General features: G+C 33.7%; 2 protein-coding genes across 4 annotated transcripts; both read right to left on the bottom strand.

The window, feature by feature from the left end:
- Nucleotides 1-589: 589 nt before the first annotated feature.
- LOC143545835 (sugar transporter ERD6-like 7) lies at nt 590-15,297 on the bottom strand. 2 transcript variants are annotated; one of them, XM_077037645.1, is made up of 18 exons: nt 4,950-5,758; nt 4,762-4,824; nt 3,692-3,781; nt 3,533-3,592; nt 3,355-3,420; nt 3,193-3,258; nt 3,025-3,100; nt 2,839-2,903; nt 2,676-2,768; nt 2,513-2,593; nt 2,341-2,425; nt 2,082-2,125; nt 1,912-1,974; nt 1,673-1,732; nt 1,448-1,501; nt 1,308-1,367; nt 924-1,038; nt 590-822 (listed from the first exon to the last, which is right to left on the bottom strand). In XM_077037645.1, exons 1-18 carry the CDS (start codon nt 5,106-5,108, stop codon nt 707-709), a joined length of 1,416 nt encoding a protein of 471 aa, XP_076893760.1. In that variant the 5' UTR covers nt 5,109-5,758; the 3' UTR covers nt 590-706. The 2 variants fall into 2 exon arrangements, 1 of the variants encoding a protein (XP_076893760.1); XR_013137504.1 differs by lacking the exon at nt 590-822 and adding an exon at nt 15,200-15,297 and having other exon boundaries at nt 968-1,038; nt 1,673-1,725.
- Nucleotides 10,244-15,344, bottom strand: LOC143545834 (sugar transporter ERD6-like 7). 2 transcript variants are annotated; one of them, XM_077037643.1, is made up of 19 exons: nt 15,234-15,344; nt 14,279-14,448; nt 14,084-14,146; nt 13,437-13,526; nt 13,279-13,338; nt 13,118-13,183; nt 12,960-13,025; nt 12,803-12,878; nt 12,583-12,647; nt 12,420-12,512; nt 12,253-12,333; nt 12,087-12,171; nt 11,777-11,820; nt 11,615-11,677; nt 11,337-11,396; nt 11,190-11,243; nt 11,049-11,108; nt 10,631-10,745; nt 10,244-10,545 (listed from the first exon to the last, which is right to left on the bottom strand). In XM_077037643.1, the coding sequence occupies exons 2-19, from the start codon at nt 14,435-14,437 to the stop codon at nt 10,430-10,432; spliced, it is 1,416 nt and encodes a 471-aa protein (XP_076893758.1). In that variant the 5' UTR covers nt 14,438-14,448; nt 15,234-15,344; the 3' UTR covers nt 10,244-10,429. The 2 variants fall into 2 exon arrangements, 1 of the variants encoding a protein (XP_076893758.1); XR_013137503.1 differs by lacking the exon at nt 10,244-10,545 and having other exon boundaries at nt 10,673-10,745; nt 11,337-11,389.
- Between the last annotated feature and the right edge of the window lie 1,748 nt (nt 15,345-17,092).

Here is a 17,092-nt window from a genome sequence, read left to right as displayed (position 1 = left end):
AATAATACAAAGGGGGAACCACCTATATATACACAGGTAAAACCCTAACTACAACCCATAAAGGGCCCATGGGCTTTAGCAAACAACATGGGCTAAAACCCTAATTAAAACAACTAGCAATACATTTAACACTTTAGTTTTTGTATGTCAAAGAAAACATGGAGTTTTTTCGAATGAGTTTTTGCTTATGGAAAGGGTTTTTTGTATATTTAATACATTCTGAAATTGTCACGTGATGATTGCAAGGGGTGTTTTTGTCATTTTTAATTATTTAATCTTGTTAAGATTAAAGATAGTACTTTGTTTCTTAAGATTAGGTTTAGGGTTTAGTACACGCTTATACCATGTAACCTAGGTTCGCATGATGCGAATATCTTCACGACCAATTTTGTTTAACGTGCATTACGAGTTAGATAACCGTAGTAAACCCAATGACAAATAATAGTTATTTAAGTTTTGTCACCTAGCCCGTTCCAATTACAAATTTAGCCCAACCCAACACAACCGTATTCAATAACAATTAATGCTTAAAAATTTATAAAGATAATATCATAAATTTTTTGAAAATGTACGAAAAATAAATAAATAAATAAATAAAAAACTAAAACCGAACAACCCGAAAACTGAACTGACAAACACGCCTAATTCCGGCGTTATTCATAGATTTTTGAGGCTGATACAAACCATGGTGATACATTGCGGTAAATCAAGCATTGATGGCTGCTTGTATCTGCTCCAAACTTCTTCCTTTTGTTTCAGGGACCATCGCGATAATAAATACAATACCAGCTAAGTTTACAGCCGCGTATAAAAGGAAAATACCTAAAAGCATGAATAAGACACGTTAATATGAGAAACGATTAAACGTTAAGAATACTCGAGCCTTGGAATCATGAAATATTTATGAAGTTGTTAAAAGTTACCGTAAGAACTCCAGCTAAAGAGAAAATTGAAAGTGAATGATAGAGCCCATGCACCAAACCAGTTTGTAAGTGCTGCTAGGCTTCCAGCAGCCCCCTTGATGTTAATAGGAAATATCTACATATACAAGGTATTATATTACTATGGTGTATAATTAGTATAAAAAAATTTATGAGTATGTTTTGGTTATATTTTACTCTTGTGGACTAAACATAATCAAATTATGTTTACAACTTCAATTATTTTTATATTTGAAATAAGTGGTTTGCTTCATTTGAAACCATATATCGTTATTTTAGTTATAACTTCAGTAACCATAACCATTTGTTCCAACCCGTTTAACCCGTCATTCCATTGTGTTGATGATGATGTATATGTATATGTACCTCGGACATCATAATCCATGGAACTGCTCCCATTCCTGCGGAGAATGAACCTACAAACACCTGCATTCACCAAACAATACAATCAAATGACTATATATATTATTATTTCATATCACGATTTTTAAACGATGTATACTTACCAGTATGCCAGTTAAAGCTAACGCCGGTGCTGCATCTAGTCCTATTTCATAAGTCTGGTGCACAAAATGACCGTTAGACAACATACACTTTGGACGACTTTCAAACCAATAGTAAGCAGTACAACACTAAATATATTTTGTTACATATACAATGCGTTGAACAAAACTTATTTTGTTTTGGGATGGAGCGGTTAACAATCTAAATGTTCTGTGTCTTAAGGTTACCTTCAAGTAGAACGAAATTGCTGTTAGCAAACAACCAATGACCAATCCGGCGCCTGAAACCTTTAAAATAAGTTTTTATTCAAAAATAAAGTTTTGAGTCGAGGAAAAACAACAAAATTTATTGCAATGTATCATTCGCATAATTATTTGCATATATTATTTTAGTCTATCATTTTATTAGTTTCCTATTGGAATATATTCAAATATTTTCGCATTTACTTCACGAACACTATACTTACCAGTATTAGTGGCTTTCTACCGGCTTTGTCTACATAGAGTGCATTTAAGACAGTAATGATGACCTATAAAAAATAAAAATATATAGAATAAACAACTTCTTCGTAGCGAGTAATTTGTGTAGACATCGGGTTATAGATTGAAAATTATTATAACGAAATTCCCACGTAACCTGAAGAATCGCGTAGATTATTGTTCCAATATCAGCAGGAAATCCTGAATTGGGTACAATCCAAAAACTATTATCAGTACATTAACTATTCATAAAAAATGGACATAAACATGCAACTGGTATTAACCCATAAAATTATTATCACTCCATACATATGCACTATGTTGGTTGTTATATTGATGGATATCATACTGGTTATATAACTATCATATCTAGAAGGTTTTCAAGTGCAATATTATTATCTATATAGAATACAAACCGGCAGACTCGAAGATACTGCTTGTGTAGAAGGAAATCCCGTTGATCCCTCCAAACTGTTGACAGACCATTAATCCAACTCCGATCTTCCAAACAGAAATGAACATAAATAAATCAATATATCGTCAACTAAACGACTTGGTTAACAAGTTTTTATAAGATAATTAACTTACAGTGATGGCTCGCAAATATCTTCTTTGAAACAAGTCGAATAGTTTGGCTTTTGGGAGCTTTTGCAGTGTTTCTATATAATCCTATCAATAGTTACAACACCTCATTAATTAATAACTAGAAAATTTATATAACTTTTATTAAAAAAAAGTATGAAACACGAACCTGGATTTCATCCGCCTCGTCAGATACATCAGCATCTTTCCCTCTAAGTTTTCTTAGTGAAGCTTCAAATTCCTTCTGTTTTCCTATCTTAGCCTGTATGAATGCATGCCGAATATAACTTCTAGAAACTTCTAATATCGTATTTCTTTTTACGAAACCTTACCAGCCATCTTGGAGACTCTGGAATAAAAAACAACCCCACAAATAGAACAGCACAAGGAATCAATCCTGCAATCAAATCACAAGGAATGTATTATGTATATCGGGCTTATGTAGTATATGCAGTTAACAATAACAATATTAAATATAGACTAGTATATAAACATGGGTTGGATTAATTGTTAAAAACCTATCAGAGCCAAGGTTCGCCATGTCAGCACTGTTCCTATAATAAACGCAACCGACACGCCTGTACAGATCATGAGCTGCAGAATACGAAATACCTCATGGATTTCTCAAATGTTTCTATACCAAATTTTTAAGGTGCAAAAATTTCATAAATCAATGCGATTGCTACCTGATGCGCAGCCGTTAATACACCTCTTGAATCTTTGGGTGCCATTTCCGCTATGAACACGGGTACCTTGCAATTCAAAACATATACATACATATGTCACACTTCTCATAAATGAGACATGTATATAAAAATAATCATATAAGTTTAACCAACTTAACTTACCACATAGGAAAACACACCCATTCCAAATCCATTTGCCAGTCTTCCAATATCCAAAGGCAGAGGCCCCTTTAATAATAAATTTTATTTTTTGACTATTAAATGTCAATTTGAAGTATGTTTTTTAATTAAATATATGACTAAAATGTTATGTTATGTTATGTTTTGTTATGTTATGTACATGAGCAAAATGAATTGCTAGCCACCCTGCTGCACAGATAGCAGATGCTATTCTCAATGCCTGTTTGCATTGTCAAGTTTCAGAAGTTTGAACTTACATGAAGTATAATGTGGTCTACAAATGATGGTGATAATGAGAAAAAAAATGTTATTAACTTACTCCTTTGCGACCGAGAAAATCGGCTAAGGGACCACTTGCAATCGCGCCAATCATTGCGCCGAATGTGAGTATTGACCCAAACAAGGAGTACTAGTAAGAAAGACAATAGAGGTACATAAGTCATTGACAAAAACAGTACTTTAAATGTATTATAGTTTTGAGTTGATTACTGGTATTGGGCCCGGTTCAAAAAGGCAGGCCCAATCCAAGTTGGCCCAACTTGGGTAAGCTTGAGACAAGGCTGGCCCATTAGGGTTATGGCCCAACTATAGTAAGCCCAAGGCAAGGCTAGCTCATTAACGGTGCGGTTTTTGGTAGAAGGAGATTTTAACTGGAAAGCATATTTAGCATTAAATTTGTTGGATATAATCTTGATGTTGCGGGTTATTTACGGGTCAAGTACGGGTCGAGTCGGTTGCCCGTTTTGTTGAAATGGGCCACCAAGAATAAGACGGGTCATCGGAGCATGTTTACGGGTCACGAGTTGTGAGTTCGTTGGCAGCATGGTTGTTTCACGTGTGAAAGAAGTAGTCTTGTGTTGACCGAGTTTGTTGGAAGTGGAAGTCATGGGTTTGTTCCAGAAAAATAGGGGATAGTGGGTTTCAATTTAGCATGTGATGGTTATAATTGTTTATTATAAATAGTATTAGAATGATCTGTTTATGTACCCACTTTATTAATAGAGAAGCATTTCATATATCTTCTGCATATTCAATTAAACACAAATACATAATCGTGAGTTTTGAGTGTGTGGTTGTGTGTGTGAAGTGGGCCTGAACCAACAAAATTCACGCGTGTATAAAGTATAATACGTATAAAACTTGACATATATTATGTCCATGTGTGAGTTTGTTTTTTTGGTTAATAGTTTCTATCATCATTATTAATTACAATAACGCTTATTCTAATTTATTTTTGTAAAATATGTTGTGTGATATTTCTTAGCTCTTGAAAATGTGTTTGGTTTGTGATTATGCAACTAGAAATCATGTAATGCATTACTATAAAAACGACCATTTACGACCGTCAAAACAAATTTATTATTTACTACAAAAACGACCATTTCTAACCTCTGCAAGAGACAGATTTAGATCTTCTCTGATAGCAGACTGAGTAGGAGACGAGTAACCCCCCTGGATAGTGAAATTTGAGCAATCAAATCATAATTAGCATAAACAAATTATCATGATCCGGACATAATACTTAATAATATTATATAACTTGAAGAAGAAGATAATTTGAATATATCATGACTTACACATGATCCCAATGCATAAGAACCACAAACTGCAACAAATGTACTTAAATAAACCATGAAATGGTTCTCTTTGCCCTTTGCATCTTGAGGTATCAATGGAGCTACCATATCATCTTGAATAGTGTTTACTCTTTGCACCATATTCTTTTCAATGGCCATAATAACAGAAACTACAAAAAACCAAACAAAATCACATCTTAGAGTGGCTAAAGATAATGATTATAAATAAGGATAGCAAACGGACCTGAACTTGAACATTTGGGACGGGTAATGAGACAGGTATTTAGGTATGAGACTAGGATGTGATATTTCATAAAAAAATTTGCAGGTATAGAACGCGTATGCTATCAGGTGACACCCGGTCCAGTTACCCAAAACTAGCATACTAGTTTACATGAACAATACCCATAACATTTTTTTTCTTTTTTTCTTGGTTACAAAATAATCTACTAATTTACTCATCTTTAGTTTTTCTATTCTATTTTTCTTAGGTGATAAAATCATATAAAAATTTAAAATAGTAAGAAATGTATATAGGAGTCCTAATGGGTTTAGCGATACTCAATGCATATTTATCCGGGTTTGGATAAAGTTTTACAATTGGGTATGTAGACGGAGTTACCAATACCCGACACGTACTAGATGGTTGTTGGGCCAATATGAATATGGTTTTACAACTAGGCACGTGACTGGAATTACCAATACATGTGAGTATACATGATGGGTAACTACCCACATATACCCGACGAGTATTGGGCTAGTTATGGATACAGTTTTACAATCACGTATCACACCAGAATTACCAATACCTCGTCTCATTATCATCCATACTCGTTAGAGGCGAGCTTACCGATATCTTCAATGATCTTGTTGCTTGAAACAATTTGAACAACCAACTCCACTAGTCTTGATTAGGTAGTATTGATTGATCTCGTTAAAAGTTTCTCATACTGATCATGCCAGCTGATCCATTAAAAAAATCATTAAAAATTCACAACCGAGAGCAGAAAAACGATAAAAATGCAAGAACAAAACATGCAGATTATATGATTTAGTGTAACTGAATCAAGCATACCTATGGATTAAAGTTGGAACACTTAAGGCTTGTAGCAGCAGCCAGTATAGGAATAACAAACTTATTGCTGTGAATAGCAGGTCCTTGAGGGTTTTAATTGCATGTCAGTTGGCAATAATGGTGAGTGATGGATGCTATACGACCAAGATGACTTATTACTGGCCTACTTGTTTCAGATATTGTTTTATAATAATCAAAATATAATATAGAAATAGACATTTTTCTGTCTTATTCAGTTTCACATGGTATTTATATAGATACAGAATTTGAATATTGCAACTACGTACTAGTACGTGTGTTAGGTTTACATCACCATCTTTATCTTTTATAAATAACGAATTTTATTTCAAACTCTTACATCATTTTATAACTATAATATATTTGGTTTTTAGCGTTTAACTTGACGTTAAAAACTTGTGTTAATCGAACAATTGTTATTTTATTATTTTCATTGGAAAAGCAATTTTTGTATCCTCTATATATCCCTTACCATTATTAATATAGGGGTTTCAGCCCAACTAACATACTGGATCAACTCATGTGGTGTTGGGTAGGGTGAGCAAACAATCGAATTAATCAAACTGTAGACGAATTAACCAAGCTGAAGAATTATCCGATGGTTCAGGTTAAGCCATGACCGATCAGTAACTAAAAGTTATGATTTGGTTTCAGTTTTTGTGTTTGACATAACCGATTACTGAGCTGATCATCCATTAAACAACTATCTGGATTTCCTGGTTGAATGAACATTACTTGCATACAAAAATCATTGTTGGATACAAATAATTATATTTATATATGTGTTACACAAGTAATTATTATAGGTTTGTGTTTTACTATGTGAGAGTTTTGAAACGAACAAAAACGTGTCCAAAACATAGTTATTCGATGCTTAGGTGGTTTGAACAACCAAAACTTTGAAAATCAGAAGAATAAAGGATGTAACTTGTCCTAGTAAGAGGTGGGATCTTCTGGTCTGTATCAATAGTTATCTTATGGTCTAATGGTATATACGGGTGAAAATAAGTATCAATAAAAAATAGTAGTTAATTATTGGGATCTTATGGTCTCAAGTTCAAAACTTGTTCATGTGGTCGGGTTTTCTTACAGTGGTGGGTTGATGTTCTTAAGGGAGTCAGGCTTGAAGAGTCAAAATTAGTATGAACGATTTACATCATGTATCAATACTGCTCAATTAATGGGTATTAGGGAGCATCTCAAAACATTGTTAAAGTAATAATAATAATAATAATAATAATAATAATAATAAATAAATAGATAAATATATAAGAAGCCTTGAAAAGAAACACCTTTAAACCATGTATTATGGGCTAACTAATAGGCGCCAAAGGCTGTTACCAGGCTTGTTAACATCTGTAACACCGTGCTGCTTCAAACAAAGGGGGCACCAAAGGGGCTTTTTCCTCTTCTTCATTAGCGTGTTAGCGCCCGAGAGGACTAAATCAGTTGGGGTCCACCCCCAATGTATCAAGCAAACTTTTTTTTGTTTTGTTTTTTCTTGTAATTAACTTTTAGTTACTCCATCGTACATTAGCTAAAGAGTTGACTGATTAATGACTAACTGTCTATGTAAAGTTGACGTTCGGCTTTAACTAGGAGCCATTAGTTAGTTCACAAAACATAGCATTTCTATACGTTCAACCACTTACAAAAAGAAACACATTTACTATATACATCAGCATTTATGTGGTTTGTTTCTTTGTTACAGAGTTTACATAAAAGTATAAAACTTAAATATTAGATGCTTTAGTCGTTAAAGTTGGGAAAAACAAAAAAAGAAAGAAAGAAAATATAACTTGTTAAAGAATTTCCTAGAAGGCATTAAAAGCTGGTAGAGGTGGCTCTTGTTCTGTCAATTGTTAAATGTTAATGGCCAAACAAACTAACACGTTTTCTTTTATAGCATTTAAATCACTAACGGGTCATTGATTTTCTGAAACATGATATATCAATTTAAAGGTGAGTAGGCTGGATCAAATGAGATCTTGAAAAGTTTCAAGAATAACAAAGAACTCATAAAGTAAAAAAAGGCTACATGGCATATATTTTTTGAACAATATTTCCTGGTTTTAGAGTTTTGTGACATTCGATCAACAGTATTAAACAATATTGTCAATTTTGCTCATGAAAAACTCGTGGATTTGTTTTTGATCGTCTTAGTAGAAACTTCACATGTCACCTATAATGAAATACCTCACGACATCATACGACAGTACCATTGAATAGGTTACCAAACCTTATGGTCACCATAGGATACTTTACTACACCGTGGGTCTCCTCAGAACACCATGGGCCCACTAGGACACCGAATGACCATTAACACACTCTTTATTTTTGTCACATGTGAGATTTAAACCTAAGAACTCATCTTTTTTAAAGGAATATGTTGGCTTGCTTTTTACGATAGCTAGATGTTTGAATGTATTTTTATTATATATTTATATTAATTTTTAGTAATTAAGGTCTATGTATATGCTGTTAAAAAATATGTATATAATAACATTTAACTTTTTAGGATATGCAAGATAATATTTTATTTTGTAATTATTATTTAGTAATGTAAATTGTCAATTATCTTTCCTTTTCATAATCTGCGACAAAAGAACGAATAGGATTGTTGAAAGCGAACTCGTTTCTCTGGTCAAAAGCAGGGCACAACTTCATTTGTTGGATTGTGAAAATTGGTGGAACATGATTTCAAAGTTTGATTTTGGTACGATTGTCTTTAAATATGGCTTCCAGCGTCTTGCTAGTTTTTTGTATAACATAAAGTTCTTTCTAATGTTAAAAAATAATAATAAATACATGATTCTAAAATATTAAAAGGCCGAAACCATTTGTCCATACTTCATACACAACAAGTTAGTTAACACTTTTTCCTAAAAATATGTATTTTAAATCGGTATACATATAACAAAGTGTGTTCTTAACAATGAAGTTAAATTAAACATGAAGGCGAATGATACGCGAATTAAAATACAATATCAATAAAAAGAATTGCAAACTGGTCCGAAAGGTTCAAATCCTGTGTTTGATAAATAAAATAAAAAATAAAAACGTCATTCAGAATAATACAATGAATTTATGCATAATAACGTCCTTAATTAAAACGATACTCTGTGCCATGTTATGCCAAGCCATCTTCACATATATTATGGCAGCCTAAACTTAAAGGAACTTTATATTTAGTCGAAACTTGAAACACAAGTCAAAACCGTTGAAACTGAATGAACACACCCCAAACAGAAGCGAGCCAGCCTGCTTAAAATTTATACCGTTCGTTTCATGCAAGTTAATGGTTTAGTAGTTCGACCGAAAGTTAAGAATTTGAAACTAGCCATGTCAACCAAGCATTCGTTATTTATTTATTTATTTTTTGAACGGACAACAAACAACATAGAAAGCCTAGGTACTCCGTATGGGGTGATCCAATGGCAAAAGGCCACTGCTAGCTGTACGGCACCCTTAAGCTCCTCCAAGTTATCTCTAGTTCCGGGTAAAATCCACCGCATGCAGGCCTACTGGTGGTAAAACCCAGATGCCCTCATGATCGAATTAGAAGGTGGATCTTTGCAATGAAAATGAAAGATAAGGAATTGAAATAACAAATTTTAACTGTTGGACTGAAATTAACAATTTTTAAGAACCACATGGGTGGAAACCACAATTTACTTTTATATATGTTTTGCTTATGAACGAGGTTGATTTGGGTAATGTTTTATTTGTTCTACACTTCTACTTTATTAAGGGGAACGAGCCAAACAACTCTAAAGCCTTCGAAGTCTATTTTTAATGCATACAACCTCCTAAGCAAATAAACAATCTTATTTAAACTTTTAGATTTAGATTATAACTTTACTAATATTATTTTTGTAATCGCAATTAACACGATTAATATATAAAACATGACAAAAAAGTATTGGCAAGACAACCTTTACCAACCCGGTTTGAATATATATTCCAACAAGGGTATTCATTATCCGATTTAAAACCAAGCAAACCGAACTGGAAAGTGGAAACTGATTAAAACCGAACCGATTTACAAATTCGGGTTTAAACCAAAATCGAATTTGTAATTCGGTTTTTAGTTTCACAAAATCTGAATTCAGTTCAAACTAGATAACCCATTAAACTGAACAACCCAAAGAAACCAAATAACAAATAATAATGGCTATTTAAGTTTGGCCATTTAGCCTGATCCAATTACAAATTTAACCCAATCCAACCCAATAACAATGAATGTTTAAAAAATTACAAAGAGAATGTCATAAAAACATTGAAAAAGTTGAATAAAAAACCTGAACAACCCGAAACCCGAACTGACGAACAATCCTTACTCCAGCCCTATCCATAGACTTTTGAGCCTGATACATACCATGATGAATCATGCATTAATGGCTGCTTGTATCTGCTCCAAAGTTCTTCCTTTTGTTTCCTGGACCATCGCGATAATAAACAGAATACCAGCTAAGTTTATAGCCGCGTACACAAGGAAAGTACCTAAAAAGCATGAATAAGACACGTTAATATGATTAACGTTAAAGTCTTGGAATCATGAAATATTTATTAAATTGTTAATAGTTACCATAAGAACTCCAGCTTAAGAGAAAATTGAAAGTAAATGATACAGCCCATGCACCAAACCAGTTTGTAAGTGTTGCTAGGCTTCCAGCAGCCCCCTTGATATTAATAGGGAATATCTACACATACAGGATATTACATTATTATTATTATTATTATTGTTATTATTATTATTATTACTATGTCTCCAGTTGGTATAAAAAATATTAATATTTATGAAACATAATCAAATGTTTATAGGTTCAATTATTTTTATTATTTGAAATAAGTGGTTTGTTATTTAAATAATATGCATCCTAACTTGTTTCATTTGAAAATAAATATCGTTATTTTAGTTATAACTTCAGTAACCATAACTCGTTATTCTACAAGGGTACTTAAATGAGAAAATTGTGTTGATGATGATGTATACGTATATGTACCTCGGACATTATAATCCATGGAACTGCTCCCATTCCTGCGGAGAATGAGCCTATATACAACTGCATTCACCAAACAATACAGTTAAATAACTAGTATATTAATTCATAGCTAGCCCGGTTTTGTAAACGTTGTATATTTACCAGTATGCCAGTTACAGCTAGCGCTGGGGCTGCGTCTAGTCCTATTTCATAAGTCTGTTTGGATAGAAAACATTATACAATTTCAATAATAATTCAAATTTATGAATACATTATATTATTTCTAAATGTTTCATGTCTTAAGATTACCTTCAAGTAGAATGAAATTGCTGCAAGTAAGCAACCGATGACCAATCCGGTGCCTGAAACCTTGAAAATGAATTTGTATTTAGAAAAAGGCCTTAAATCAAGGAAAAACCACAAAAGTTATATATATTGTTGGCATTGTTATTTGTATACATTGTATTAGTCTATTAGTAACCCCTTGGCCTGCTATAGGTGTTACAATGGTTTAATTATTCTGATATATTTTGAATATATTCAGATTATTTTCATTTACTTTTACGTGCACGGAAAATAAACTTTACCAGTAATAATGGCTTTCTACCGGCCTTGTCTACAAACAGTGCATTTAAGGCGGTAATGATGACCTACAAAAAAGTTAGTATAAATAAATGATTCGTAATGAGTAATTCGTGCAGATAGGGGGTTGTACATTGAAAAATATTTTTATGAAACTTGCAAATAACCTGAAGAATCGCGTAAATTATTGTTCCAATATCAGCAGGAAATCCTGAACAAGTCAAACGAGCCAAAGTCTATTAATATATTAGCTATTCATAAAAAAAATGGACATAAACATGTAGACCGGACCCAGCCCATTTTGACTTTTGTTTAAAAGTCAAAACAACCGGTTTCAACCCAAGCCCATTTTGGCGCGTGACCCAGCTGGCCCGACCAGCCCATTTTGTCACTTTACTTCATACACAGTCACTATATTGGTTGTTAAATTGATAGATATTAAAAAGGTATTCAAGTGCAATATTATTCTGTACAAACCTGCAGACTCAAAGATACTGCTTGTATAGAAACAGATTCCGTTGATTCCTCCAAATTGTTGACAAACCATTAATCCAACTCCGATCTTCCAAACACAAATGTAAAAACATAAGCTATATTCTAACTATGAAACTGGTAGAATTGTGATATAATTATATAAACTTACAGTGACGGATCGCAAATATCTTCTTTGAAACAAGTCGAATAGTCCGGCTTTTGGAAGCTTTTGTAGTGTTTCTATATAATCCTATCAACAGTTGCAACACCTCATTAACTAATAACCACCAAATTTACATATTTTTAATTTTTCTAAAAAAAGTATGAAATGCGAACCTGGATTTCATCCGCCTCCTCGGACACATCAGCATCTTTCCCTCTAAGTTTTCTTAGGGCAGCTTCAAACTCCTTTTGCTTTCCTATCTTAGCCTGTATGCATGCATGCCGAATATAACTTCTAGAAGCTTCTAATAGCGTATTTCTTTTTTCGAAACCTTACCAGCCATCTAGGAGACTCTGGAACAAAAAACAGCCCCACTAATAGAACAGCACAAGGAATCAATCCTGCAACCAAATCACAAGGAATATATAGCGGGCCCACGTGTCATAACTCGTAAACGAATAAAACATACTAAAACATTACATACAGTTAACATGAACAATATTGAAAATTTGAAATAGACTTGTAAATAAACATGTATTAGATTAATTGTTAAAACCTGTAAGAGCCAAGGCCCGCCACGTCAGCACTGTTCCTATAATAAACGCAACGGACACGCCTGAACAGATCATGAGCTGCAGAATACAAAATACCTCAATGTTTCTTATACTGAATATTTAAGGTGCAAGAAGTTCAAAAATCAATGTGATTGCTACCTGGTTTGCAGCTGTTAATGCACCTCTTAAATTTTTAGGTGCTATTTCAGCTATGAACACGGGTACCTTGCGATTCAAAATATATACATATGTCACACTTCTCATAAATGTGACATGTAAATAGAAATAATCACATAAGTTGAACCAACTTAACTTACCACATAGGAAAACACACCCATTCCAAATCCTGTCGCTAGTCTTCCGATATCCAAAGGCAGAGGCCCCTTTAATAATAAAAATAAATTGTTTTGACTATTAAATGCCAAATTGAAGTATGTTTTTGTAGTTAAATATATGATTATAATGTTATGTTATGTACCTGAGCAAAGTAAATTGCTAGCCACCCTGCTGTACAAAAAGCGGTAGATATTCTCAATGCCTGTTTTCATTGTTAAGATTTTAATGTTTGAACTTACATGAAGTAGAGAATGGTCTAAAAATGACGGTGATAATGTGAAAAAATTGTTATTAACTTACCCCTTTGCGACCGAAGAAATCAGCCATGGGCCCACTTGCGATTGCGCCAATCATTGCGCCGAATGTCAGTATTGACCCAAACAACGAGTACTAGCAAGAAAGACAATAGAGGTTCATAAGTCATTGCATAATAACAATATTTTTAACATATTTTAGTTTCGAGTTGATTACTGGTCTTGGCCCCGGTTCAAAAAGGCAGGCCCAATCCAGGTCGGCCCACTAGGATTATGGCCCAAATATAGTAAGCCCAAAGTGAGGCTGGCCCATTACTATGGGCCAACTTTAGTAAGCCCAAGGCAAGGTGGGCCCATTAACGGTGTGGTTTTTGGTAGCCACGGACTTCAACTGGGAAAGCATATTGAACATTAACTTCACACATGTCTAAAGAGTTTAGATAAGTTGGCCATGCTCCTTCTCCTTACCAAACATTTGTTTGTATTTTTTTCTGATTATGTCCACGTGTGAGTTTGTTTTTTCGGTTAATAGTTCCTATCATCATTAATTCATTATTTATTATAACACATGTCTAAAGAGTTTTTTCGGTTTGTGATTAGTGATTATGCAACTGGAAAATCATGTAATGCATTGCTAGAAAACGACCATTTATAACCGGCAGACATATTTATGTGTTTGTTACTTAAGCTAACCTCTGCAAGAGACAGATTTAGGTCTTCTAGTATAGCAGACTGAGTAGGAGACGAGTAACCCGCCTGAAAAGTGAAATTCGAGTAAACAAATCATCATTAGAATTAATAAATTATCATGAATTCATGATGTGGGCATAGTTCTTAACAATATATGGTTTAATTTGAAAAGGATAATTTGAATTTATCATGACTTACACATGATCCAAATGCAAAAGAACCACAAACTGCAACAAATGTACTTAAATAAACCATAAAATTGTTCTCTTTGCCCTTTACATCTTGAGCTATCAGTGGGGCTACCATATCATCTTGAATAGTGTTTTCTGTTTGCTCCATATCCTTTTTAATGGCCATAATAACATAAACTACAAAAAAACAAACAAAATCACATCTTAGAGCGGCTAAAGATAATGATCATAAATAGTGATAGCAATCGATCCAAAACTTAAACATCTGGGACGGGTAATGGGACAGGTTTGAAACTAGCATGTTATTATATATTTTTTAAAATTTGTGGGTATAGAACAAGTATGGTATTACTGTATTAGGTGACACACGACCTGATTATCCGTAACAAGCATACAAGTTTTCCCAAACCCCACCCACAAACATTTTCTTTCTATATATTTTTATTTTCTTTTTCTCTTGGTAAAGGAATAATCTACTAATTTACTATATTTAGTTTTTATATTCTAATAATTTTCTTGGGTAATAAAACTGTATAAAAATTAAAATAGTAAGAAATGCATCTAGGAGTCCTAGCGGATAATTTATATATTTAGTTTTTATATTCTGATAATTTTCTTGGGTAATAAAATTGTATAAAAATTAAAATAGTAAGAAATGCATCTAGGAGTCCTAGCGGATAATTTAGCATCTAACAAACTAGAGGGTATACCAATACCCGTCGGATACACTCGATACCAACAAGTAATTATCCGACAAATACCCTATGAGTATCAGCTGATACAGGAATGGTTTTACAAGCAAGTATGTGGGAATTACCAATACATGTCAGGTAAACCTGATGGGTAACTACCGACATATACCCGTCGAGTATTGTGCCGAGTATGGATATGGTTTCACAATCAAATATCTTATTAGAATTACCAATACCCGTCTTATATATTATCATCAGAGGTGAGCTTACCTGATCACTTCAACGATCCTGTTGCTTGAAACAATTTGAACAACCAACTCCACTAGTCCTGATTAGTTAGTATTGATTGATCTCATTGATAGTTTCTCATACTCATGCCGGCTGATCCTTTAAAAAAAACAGTAAGAATTTCATGACTGAGAGCAGAAAAATGAAAAATGCAAAAACAAAACCTGAAGATTATGTTAAATAATAAGACGTTCATAAATCAATTAATCAAGCATACCTGTGTTACTTCCTGTGGATTAAAATAAGGCTGGTAGTAGTTGCTAGCAGGAACAAACTTATGGGTGTGTATATATAGCATGTCCTTGTTTTGCAATAATGATGAGTGATGGTATAGGACGAAAACGGCTTATTATATATTGCCAACTTGTCCTGATAGATAGATATTTGAAGGTAGTATGTATCAATCAAATCAATCAATCATGCTCCCACAAGGTAGTACGTATGTTAGGTTTATATCACAATCTTTGTCGTTTAGAAATAAATAATTTCATTCTAAACTCTTTACCGTTTTCTAATTAAGAAACTATTCAAAAAAAAAAGATATATTATTATCATGATGATGATGATTATGGTAAATGAATGACGATGGTAATTGAAGAAACACGGATCTACTTCCCTTGACGGGTCTTAGATTCGATGAGTCCACAGGGTAGGATACGGTTAACAACTAGTACGATATATGCCCAATTCCCCAAAGTCCAGTAACAAAAACCTGCAAAACAGACAACGTGAGCTCGTCACGGGAAGGACAAAAGGGGGGGATTCTTCCCGTAACCAACCTCCGGCGTGAGAATAAGTACAGTTCCGACGAAGATAAAGTACTTAAGTATTTAGAGAGAGTATAGTGGGAGTGAATGAATACCTCATGAAGATTGAGAGGGTATTTATAGCCTAAGGATGTAGGAAGGTGCTTGGGTCATTTGTCCTTTCCAGAAGATGCTCTCGTAACCACCTGGACACGTGTCCTCAAATGATAGGTTCAGTTATACGTCGCATGTGCATGTATAACAACCTGGACACGCGTCCTTACGAGATAGGATGATAAATTACCCTGGCCATGTGCACGGTTATAACGGCCTTGCCATGTGTCCTTTATTTATTGGCCGGGACATCACGTATTGCCCAAGAAAGCATCTTAGTAAATCTTCTAGAAAGTAATTAGTTACTACAGCTATCCTGAGGCATTACCTCTTGGTCGTCCATGCAGACGAATACTTTGTACTGCGGATGACTTCTGAGGGTGCCAGGATGCTTCCGCATAAGTCATACGGGTGTTCCTTTCTTAAACGGTTATGCGGGTGATCCGTATATTCCACGAGTGTTATTTAAGGGTATTTTGGTCTTTTTAGTACTCTACCTCTATAGTAACGATGAAAATTTTGATTATTAAGAAAATATAATGATGATGAGATTAATGCTTTATTGACTTCCGAAAATATTATAAAAAAGTATAGTAAGCCGAACATTTATTTTACAATTAAAATGTAACCAAACCATATGTTATCACTTCTATTTTGTATATGTTGATATGAATTTTAAAGATTATAATTACATTGCAATTGAACTTTATAACTCTTGTTAAAATTATCTAATTTCAACTAGTGGTTATAATGGCATTTGCTAAGCCTAACAATACATATCCATTTGTTGCAATATATCCGTTAGTAATATCCAATAGTTAATTCCCCAATCCACATCATCTGTCCATGCATTTTTCTATTATGTTGGGTCTAAATGGTTATGCCACCTGAAAGCCATATCATATGATTCATCTTAGCAGACAATATCATATGATTCATGTTAGTAGGGTGCTTGCACACTACGATGAGAAACACAACACT

This window comes from Bidens hawaiensis, unplaced genomic scaffold, assembly GCF_021521415.1.
Source record: "Bidens hawaiensis isolate Kalapana, Puna unplaced genomic scaffold, B.hawaiensis_p1.1 tig00014039_1, whole genome shotgun sequence".
In the NCBI taxonomy this organism is placed as follows: domain Eukaryota; kingdom Viridiplantae; phylum Streptophyta; class Magnoliopsida; order Asterales; family Asteraceae; genus Bidens; species Bidens hawaiensis.
This window is presented reverse-complemented; position numbering and strand designations above follow the sequence as displayed.